The following is a 10839-nucleotide window of genomic DNA, read 5'->3' as shown; positions in this document are numbered from 1 at the left end:
GAATGCGTACTTTTCCATGTAGGGACAAACACATCATTGTCATCTTCTATGCCACTTGCTAGCATGAAGGCAACTTATGATGCCATGTCACACTAGATGATAAAATATGATAAGCAAGAAATTACATTTAGACGTTAAATAAATCAATACAATGCTAGGAATGACTAAGGTTGAGACAACTTAATTCCCACCAAGTATTAGATTTGATTTTATATAGATTAGACACACAATATTTTTTCCCCTATTTCTATACTTAATCTTCATTTCTTTGTTTATATTTCTATACCTTTGAAATTATATATTTGGTAATATGAGTAATCGACAATTCCATTAACATTTAATTTGAAGTACTTTCATCCATTTTTTTTTTCTAAGTATGTAGTGAGATGTAAACAGACCACCACTCCTTCCATCTCTTTTCACTTTTTATTGGTAAAATCAACACACTTCATGTTCTACTCAAACATATTGAAGAAGGTTTTCATCTCTAATTTCTTCTCTTCCTACTTTGCTTGATTCTAATGATAGTCGTGAGGGATAAATATGTTTAAACTCTCATGTTTTGTACTCATCTTTAATTTGGTTTAATATATGTAACTTTTCTTTAACTAATTTCACAATACACATGTATTGATAATAGAAAAAATTCTCCCAAACTAATATTTTTAAATATGTAAAATTGCTAAAATGTCAATTTTATTACATCCACATTTATATATTTCTTTACATACTCCCTCATTCAAAATATATTGATGGAAGTGTTTTTGATTAAAAAAAGAAGTCATAGCAGAACTATCAATCATAGCGCATAAACAACAATATAACAACAATTAATAGCACCAACCATAAAAAAGGAACCAAGTCTTTTTAACAATAAAAAACAACATCAAAAAAAACAAACTACAAGGGTGCCTTGCGCACCCCAATGGCCTCCATGGTACTGCTCCATTCGGTAGACAGGAATTTGTAGAGGTCCCTAGCCTCCTGTTTGTCCTCCTCAGTGTCAGCGTAGCATTCCCTCAATAGAGAGAGGGTGAGTGCGGAGCTATATAACACCTGCAAATGGAATTTGTTCAGGCCCACCATTTGGGCTTCCCAAGTCTCCATCTTGTTCTTAAGTTGTTTGACCTCCTCCTTGATAGATTGTAGATCGAGAACAAGACCAAGGTTTTCAATTCTCTGCGTGATGTCCAACACATCCGTGCTCAACTTTTCCATTTTCTTTAGAGTAGGGGCCTCCTGGGGGTTCTCAGCAGCCAATTCGTCATCAGTAGTTTCCATAGTCTCTTTTGGCTCGCCATCGACAATGGAGTTATCAGTATCCTTAACCAGGTGCATCAGAGGGATAGAATGCATCACATGTTTGGCCAAGTTTAAATCCTTATCCAAATTTCTAGGATCTAGAGCATTGTTGTCAGGGATTTCTACACTCATAGGACCCTCAGTGTCCATGTTCAAAGGGGTCGTATCTTTATCATCAATGAGTTCCTAGGATTTCCTTTCAAGGGTAGTCATGTCAACAACACCAACAATGGTCGGGACTATGGGGTCCCTAGTCATATTAACATTATCAGCATCCCCATTAGGGGCCCCCTTAGTTTTAGGGCCCTCCTCCTTCTTGTCCCCAATGGGGTCCTCCTCAGAGTCCAGATTCTCAATAACCGGGGTCTTCTTCCTGCAGCCTTTGGAAGCAAGTATGGAGGATCTCCTTTTAACCTCTGAGTCTGGGGAAGGGTTGTCGTTCTCAGTGTCCTCAGCTGAAGAATTGTCATCATAGACAACACATTTGCGTTTAGTGGGGGTTTTGCTAATCACCAAATATAAATGTTTCCTTTTATTTGACTTATGAGGAAGACACTATCATTTATTTTCTAATATATATTAGGGCTTTAGGCTGATTTAACCCACATTTTAATACAAATTTTCAAATTAAGATTAAATTAAGTAATCATTATAGTATGAAAAAATTATTAAAATAATAAAAGGATAGTCAAGAAAAAAGTGACCTATTTAATAGGGAATTATAAATATTGTTTATGATTAATTGTTTTAAGTATTAAAATTTATGAGAAAAGATGTAAATTAATAAATTGTTTTTGTATAATATTAGATAATTATGTAAATTAGTGATAAAAGATTTTATTAAAAAATGTCATGGCTTATCTTTCATAATATTATCAAGAGATTCACATGTGAAAGTAATGGTTGGTGTCATTTTATTGATGAGATATAAATATTATCTCAAGACAATTGAACATAGTCATCTTGTTTGGGTTATATGGCTTATTATAGAATGCAGGGAGTGTTGGGTCCCAAAATTGTTGTTCCACTTCTTAAAATTTCCACCTCCAATGCCTCATACTTGCCATAAAATTGACTTCAAGGACTACTGTCCATTCAAAAGTAGCAACTAAAAAGAAAAAAATAGATGCTTTCAACCACCATTACAGGCCTTATTGAGCACACAAATATTCAGTTTTAATAATCTCCAATAGACCAACATAAAATCTAACACTTTTAAATCTAATTATAATTATTTATTATCATATTAAGCATCCTTTCTATGTTCTTAAAAAGTGAACCTAATATTCTACTTAGTGAAGAAATAATAATATAAATATGATTTTTGAAAAATAATTCAACAAATGATGTTTAATCATTTTAAATGAAGTTCAATTATTTTAACAAATTTCATATTTCACAATAATCTCATTTATCCTTTCCAACTCAAATTCTATCACTTTGAAAAGAGGTACCAAATCAAATCTATAAAAACACTTCCTCATTGAAGCTATTGTTACAACGAAAGAAGATCACTATCATTGAATACAAACTTTGATTGAACTCCACAAGTATAGAGCTCTTTGAATATACCTAATAAATTATGCAAACCCACATAATGGAGATGCACATATTGAAGACACCCTATAGCTCCAAATAGACTTTCAACGTCCAATCTCCCATGATTGTAACATAATTGACTTCAAGGACTAGTATCCATTCAAAATCAGCAACTAAAAAGAAAACGGATTCCAACCATCATTACAACTCTTATCGACCACAATAATATTACAATTTTAAGAACATCCAATAGATCAACATATAATCATCTAACTAAGTTTTCACGCAAAGAAAAGTGTGTGAAAATACATATAAATATGATTTTTGAAAAATAATTGACAAATGATGTTAAATCATTTTAAACAAAATTCAATTATATTAACAAATTTCACACTTCACAATAACTTCACTTATAATTTCTAACTTAAATTCTGAAAAGAAATCTCAAATCAAATCTATAAAAATACTTTTTCATTGAAGTTACTGTCCCAACAAAAAAGAATCACTATCATTGAATACAGATTGATTGTGAATTTCATTCTAATCTAAAAAAAAGATCACTGTCATTGAATACAGGCTTTGATTGAACTCCACAAGCATAGAGCTCCTTAAGTAACCAAACCAATCATGCAGGCCCACATAATGGAGATGCACATTTTTAACATATCCTATCATGTTAGAAGACAGAATATCTTCTTTTGCCTTAAAAAACAGATGAATAAAGTCATGACATTTATCCCAATAGGTTGCAAAACTTTTGTCCCCTTGCCAATTTTTCAACAATAATTATCTTATTATTATATTTCTACAGAATCTCACATGATATTTTTGGATCTCATAAAAAGCTATGGTGGCCAAGTTCTTAACTAAGATAACTCCAATTTTCTAGGCTTCTATGTAGATATGTATGAAACTTATTTCAAAGCCTGCACATTATTAATACTGACAAAGGACCCACAAGGGATTAAATAAATTTCTTGTAGGAAAAAATAGTAAATCCACCATAGTTTAATCAGGCACAGCAATTAATGTGATCACATGAATTGGGTATATATATATTAAATCCTTGTATACCCTATTTTAAATCCTTATCTTGGTCTTTTATAATTTGCATTGCTGTCCTTTTTTCCTTAAATCGCCATGAATCTAGTGGAATGATAACAGAAGGTCATTGAGCTTGTGAATCTACTGTAATGATAACAGGTGGTCATTGAGCTTGTGATGAGCTTCTGGGTTTGATTTTATTGGATACATATTTGTGTTTCTGATAGGGAGAAGTCATGGCCAAGAGTGTTTCTGATACTGAAATGGGTGTTAGAGACTCTGCTGGCTCTGTATCCAATCATGCAGGCAATGGTTCTCACTTTTATATAGAAGAGCCCTCATCAGTGATGCAGGATCAGCTGCAGGAAGACCACCCAAAGAGTGCACACAGGCTTGGTCATGGTGAGCATCATAATCAATCTTGTGATTTCATGCCAAAACTGTCTTGTTGATCAAACAAATCTTGTTTGTTTAGTTGTCTAGAAGACTGGTTAGATCTAGATTTTTAGTTTGGAAATGAAATATTCAAGTTTTGTGATCTGAGTTTCAAGTATCCTTTTGTATCAACATTTTGAATCATACTCTTATGATTCGTCATTTTTTTATCTAGCTCACTATTCTGACGATCAGAGAACCAAACAAAGCTTGGGTATTGTAGACATTAGTTTTTCACAGTCCATGCTGATATGATTTGAGCTTCTGGATTGAATTGACTTTTTTTTTTAATCTAGCTCACTATTCTGACGATCAGAGAACCAAACAAAGCTTGGGTATTGTACATTAGTTTTTCACAGTCCATGCTGATGTGATTTGAGCTTCTGGATTGAATTGACTCTTTCTTTTAATCTAGCTCACTATTCTGACGATCAGAGAACCAAACGAAGCTTGGGTATTGTAGACATTAGTTTTTCACAGTCCATGCTGATGTGATTTGAGCTTCTGGATTGAATTCGACTCTTTTTTTTTTTCCATCAACATTTCCAATCATATTCTATAATTCATCATCAGGATAGTGAACCAGAGAAGAAAATGATGAATTATAGAATATGAATCGAAAAACTGATTGAAAAAGATACCAACAGTCAAATTTAGAAAATCAAATCATATCAACATGGACTGTCGAAACCTAATGTCTATAATACCCAAGCTTTGTTTGGACTGCAAATTGGGATCATTTGTTTTACAAGGAGATGGTGTAAAAAGGAAAGAATTGTACTAATTCTATCTTGTAAAACTGTGTTTTAGATCCATGGTACCAGTTGGGTCTGTTGCTTGCTGCAAGTTTCAACTGTGGGTATATTCTGGGGTTCTCAAATTTTATCATGAAACCCTTGGGATGGACCTGGGGGCCACTCCTCATGGCTGTTGTGGCTGTTATATCAATCTATGCAAATTGGTTGCTTTCAAAACTCCATATAATAGATGGAAAAAGATTCATTAGGTACAGAGATCTGATGGGATTTGTTTTTGGTAAGTGTCTCTCACTATTCCTACATTGTTGCTACTTCAGTATGTTCAGTAGTCAATTTCAAATAAAATTTCTGAGAAGTTTGTTGTTGTATATGTTTGGAATTATGCTTTTGCTCAGTAGTCAATTTCAAATAAAATTTCTGAGAAGTTTGTTGTTGTATATGTTTGGAATTTTGCTTTTGCAGGAAGACAGATGTATTATGTGACCTGGATTCTGCAGTTTCTTCTCTTCATTTTGGGAAATATGGGATTCCTTATACTCTCTGGAGGAGCTCTCAAGGTACTTCTGTAGCAGTAATGGTGTTTTTCATTTAATTTTTAATTGATATAAAATTATAATAATTTAATATTGATATTACTGTTAGATATATAAGTGTTTTCGGATAAATTGTGTACGTTTTTTGAATTTAAGTCTCAGATTGCACTCAGTAACCAATCATTAAAAGAAAAAGAGCGCAATCCAAAATGTGGATTCAAACAATATACACAATTTATCTTTCATCTTTCATATCTTTGAAATTCTTGATCATCCTTATGACAAATCATGGAATAAAACGCTGATGAAAATTTGAATAATTTGGATACACAATAGAATCCAGAGAAACATTAAGTGAATATGACAACTCATGCTATTACTACTGTTAGATTTAATCTATTAAATTAGCCTTTAATCTATGCATCATACATCACTGTTTACCAAATCACGTCATTAAATATATTTTTTAATTAGCATAGTTGCCATACCTAACAAATGTAGTAGGTATCACCTATTTTTTTCTCTTTTTAATTTAAAAACAAAGGTAGTATATGTTATCAGAAGATGCCTGCCGTATGCACACAAGACTTTGACTCGCAAACTTTTAAATGCATGCCGGCCTTCCAACTTACTAGAGAAAGATGAGCTATACAGTTTTTTAATTGTTTTTTTCTTTTTTAAATAATTGAATTATATAATTAACATAAATAATAATACTTGTCTCTATATCTAATATGCAATTGTATGACTAAATATAACTAGCATATTTATTATATTTATAAAGTAGATATCCCGATATCAAATTTAAAAAATCTTTATTTTAGTATAGTTAATATTTATTAGAATTTAATCATATTTTAGAATGTGAAATGATTTGCATGAAAAAACAGAGGTTTCTTTTAAATCTAGATTTAAAAATATAATTTTTAGAATTTAATTTAATTTTAGAATCTGAAATGATTTGCAAAAGAAGAAGTTTCTTAAAAGAAATAGAAGTTTCTTTTAAATCTAGATTTAAAATCTTATTTTAAATTAGAAGTTTATTTAAAATCTAGATTCAAAAACATAATTTTTTTTGCATTTCATAAATAATAATAATAGGAAGTAAATACATTTCAAAATGATTTTTTATCATTTAATGAATAATAATAAGAAGTTGCTTTTTAGAATAAGAAGGTTGGCTCCGTGCCATTCCATATCAATTAAACATAGAATCATTAATTTTTTTTAATTATAAATCTATTTTATAAGTATTTTTTATTATTATTTTTGATTTTATATTATATTTTTTTCCTTTTTAAAACATGAAAAGACTTTGTATTTTAAAATTATAAAATCTAATTTATAATTTTTTTTTAATTATTATTTTTTATTTTATATTATTTTTTTATTAGTATTTTTTTTTTCAATATGGTAATATTTTAAGATCAATTTTAAAGTAAAATTTGAATTTAAATAATATAAATAATGTTTTTTTTAAATTGACAAATTTGTTGATGTCTAAATCCACAGAGGTTTTTACATCCATCTTTGAGTTAATAGACCTCTCAACCTAATTATTTTTATAATAGTATAAATATCTTAAATACATCTATCTACATTATTTATTTTTCTCTATACAATTTTTTTGATAATTGACATCTAGTTTTTTATATTTAATTTTTAAACTTCTTCTTATTATTAAAACAAATATTAAATTTTTTTTTTATAAAATATATTATCTTCATTTTTATTCCATATAGTTAGTGTGTGTGTGTGTGTTTGTGTGTGATGAGGGTATATAATACTTTATATGGGGTTTATTTAAAAAAATATTAAGTTTATAATTAATATTAATATTTTCACATTAGAATGGTTATCAAATTAAAGTTAAAAGGTGAATGTTAACATTAACACACTCACACTATTGTCATTTAACGCCATTTAACGCCATTTAAGTAATTTCTTATAACTAAGGGGATCTAATTAATTAAGGTCATTTAGGGATCAATTCTGATTTATATTTAAACATTAAACTTTAGAAAAACGTCCTAGATAAAATAGTTCTATAGCAAACAAAATCAAATTTTATAAGATAGCAAAATTGTAAAATATGTCTATCTTATTGTAAAGAAATAAATTATTATTTTTACTGAGTGATTAAAAAATTTGATAATGGGACCAGTTCCAAGATTCATATTTTAGAAAATCATATACATGATCATAAAGATGGTGCGCAATGTTCTCTAAAGGTTTGATCAGGTTGACCGAAAATTGGCTAATGAGGTTACCAATGGTGAACCTTGGATTTCACAATGGGTTTCCAAAAATGGAGAGTGGGTGTTGGATGTGAGGTTTGACTATTCATTTCATCTTCCCGTTTCCGTCCTTTTGTCTTCTGTTGAAGACTATGGTATATATACAAGGGTAAATCCTTATGTATGTAAGCTGCAAGAAATAATAAAGATTAAGGCTTGCTTTCTTATGGATGTAGCCAAATTGGTGAAATCTATTAAATTCTCGTGTTTTTGTATAATTCATGGTTTTCCAATTTGTCTAATTATTTAACAATTGTTATTAGAGCTTGTGAGGTCCGAGAAGAGTAGGTTAAAAAGGACCTTCAAATGAAGGACCCGATCTTGTCTTTGCTTCTGTATTTGCCCCTTGTAGTTTATGAGGAAGGTGTACAATCAAGTAATGTAAGTGGTGGATGAGAATGACCTCTACCCCTATAACATATACGAAAGGTGATTGTGATATTTTTTGTTACCAAAGGTGGTGGGTCCCCTAATTGCAGATAATGAGTGGCCAGAATTTTGGTGGTATGAAGAGATGATACCTGTTGATGAGGGCCAGCCTTAAACCACACACACTAAGCAACATATTAAGCATTCTCTGAGTGTTTAACACTTTTAAGCCTAGAAGTGTATTCTTAGTGTGACCATACACCTTAAGCAACATATTAAGCCTAGGAGATGTCAGTCAACTCTGTTTAACACTTTTAAGTCTAGAACTATAAGCTTAATGTGTGTGATTTAAGCCGTTTTGTTGATGAGCCAAAATAAGCAGAGTTTGAATACAATTGGAAAAGGGCTCCTTGGAACCAGGCTTGGTGAAAGGTCAATTACTTGCATGTGGCATTGGAGGTGCCAAGATGATTTTGTTGATTATGTAAACCTTATTGTAAGTAGTTGTTCCCAATTCATGGCTATAGTTGTGATGTTTGGTTATATGCAACTTTCTTTTTGGGACATAGAGTAGAAAATTATAGTTAATACTTTTTAACTCTTTCTGTGTGTACTTCTAGCTTTGATTTTCTCTAGTCGGCTGAGTATTTCCATCAGTAGATTGCATCTGCTTTGGATTATCAAAACATATGCTTCAACAAATGGTTTTAGATGATTAACAAATTCTCGGCCAGGGTTTATGACTGGCTTGGGAAGATAAAAGGTTTGTTTCAATGGGAATGAGGACGATGAGCAAAGAGAAGAGAAAATTTGTGAAGACAATCGAATTACATATTATCAGAGCAACATTGGAGCTCTCATTTGTTGCGGTAAGGGAGTATTGTCCCTTACACACGAACTTATAATATAATGATTGATTTGTTTTTTTGTAGATAAGGTCACTTGAGATTTTAGGGTTTTGAGATGTTTTTACATCAAAACTGGTGTATCTCTGTCAAAGAGGTAGAAGCCTACAATTTGGAAGCAGGTTCCATGGCATCTCAATAGGTTTAACAGTGGACGTGGTTTGTGCTTTTTTTTTTTTCTAATTTTCATTAGTGATAACTAGCAAAGGCACGATACAAGACATGGGAGAAATTGATATAAGATCTCAGTTGGAAGTTGCGAAGAAAGGAGTTCATATTATTATAGCCACGCTTGGCCGATTGAAGGATATGCTAGCAAAGCAAAAGATGGATCTTGAAAATTGTAGGTAGATCTAGTGCAACAAACTTGGAAGTGGAGTATGTTAAACAAGAGGCAAAGATTGTTTATCTATTGGAATGTTTGCAGAAGACTCCACCCCCAAAAGATTGTTTATCTATTGGAATGTTTGCAGAAGACTCCACCCCCAATTCTGATCTTATATAAAAGCACGATAGATTGTAATAAAAAACATACAAAGAAGAAATTAAGAGAAGGGACACTATCATTGGTGGTTATTACAATAGACCAGTGGGAGCTCCTAAAATCTTATGGGGAGATGTTGTATTTGGTCTGACTGTATAGGGTATGGAACAATTGCAGCTGTAAGTTATAACCGGTGAGTGTGGAGTTGTTGGTATCATTTTATCGAATTTGTCTATGATATTTATGAACATGATTAGTCATTGTAGATTGGCAAATCGGATCTAAGGTGGATCTGATGTTTGAGTCTTTAAGTCTACAGATTATTTGAATGGATAATTAGAGTGTCTCCATTGGACTTGTATCATGCTTATCATGATACCATGAATGCCCGTTGTCAAAATGTAGTGAAAGTTTTTTAGAAGTGATTTTTGTTGTTGTCAAGAGGTGGTTATCTTCATGTGATTGGATATGTTGATTTTTAGATGCCATGGTAAGCTATTGATTCTAGATTAGAGCATTGGCATTATATAGGTTCTCTTGATAGGTTATTCTCATTGGAGCATGTGTCTTCATTTGTGGAGATGTTAGATCATGTTGTCATGTTGTGTTCCTAGGTTATGCAAGTGTGCAGTGGGAGTTTTGACATTGGTCTTGTTGGTGCTCTTGGTATTGAGTACATTAGTCATTTGCTTGGAGAGTTTCATGATGGTGCAGTGTTATTTTTGAAGCTTAGCAATGGATTGATCCTGGAGGTGCTCTTGAATACTAAGAGACTTGGGTGAGGTAGAAGTTCTCTTGGGATTAGAGAACATTTGTTGAGACAATTTCTATTTGGAAGTTTAAGCAAGAAGATTGAGAATCTTGCACCTAGTGATGGACATGAGTTCATTATAGACATATAGGAGATTGATCTTGGAGAGAGTCATTGTAACTTGGTGTATCCTAGAGAAGCATTCTCATTCCCCACTCTTGGTCTACTCGACAAATTTATTTTCTAATAGTGTAGGAGATGTTGATTGAGTTGGTTTCTAGTTTTGTAATGATTTTGAGTTTGATCTTCCTTGGTTAGAAATGTTTACATCCATGTTGGTTGGGTGTTGTTAATGCTATCATTTGGGGAGGTAAAGAAGATCATACTTGACATAATTGAGCACTTGGTGGTGTTGGTGGAAG

The 10839-nt window shown here is 31.7% G+C and overlaps 1 protein-coding gene across 2 annotated transcripts in view; it reads left to right on the top strand.

Moving 5' to 3' along the window:
• Positions 1-3725: 3725 nt before the first annotated feature.
• LOC131044652 (probable proline transporter 2) overlaps positions 3726-10839 on the top strand; it is a 29124-nt gene continuing 22010 nt past the window's right edge. The window contains exons 1-4 of one of the 2 annotated variants that reach the window (XM_057978020.2): positions 3726-3888; positions 4045-4287; positions 5131-5355; positions 5541-5635. In XM_057978020.2, the coding sequence (XP_057834003.1) occupies positions 4122-4287; positions 5131-5355; positions 5541-5635 (486 nt within the window). In that variant the 5' untranslated portion in view covers positions 3726-3888; positions 4045-4121. Of the gene's footprint in view, positions 3889-3921; positions 4288-5130; positions 5356-5540; positions 5636-10839 lie in introns of those variants that run through there. The other variant, XM_057978019.2, reaches the window with a different exon arrangement.

Source organism: Cryptomeria japonica, chromosome 1, assembly GCF_030272615.1.
Source record: "Cryptomeria japonica chromosome 1, Sugi_1.0, whole genome shotgun sequence".
In the NCBI taxonomy this organism is placed as follows: Eukaryota; Viridiplantae; Streptophyta; class Pinopsida; order Cupressales; family Cupressaceae; genus Cryptomeria; species Cryptomeria japonica.
Note: the sequence above shows the minus strand (reverse complement) of the source record. Positions and strands in the feature narration are given on the sequence as shown.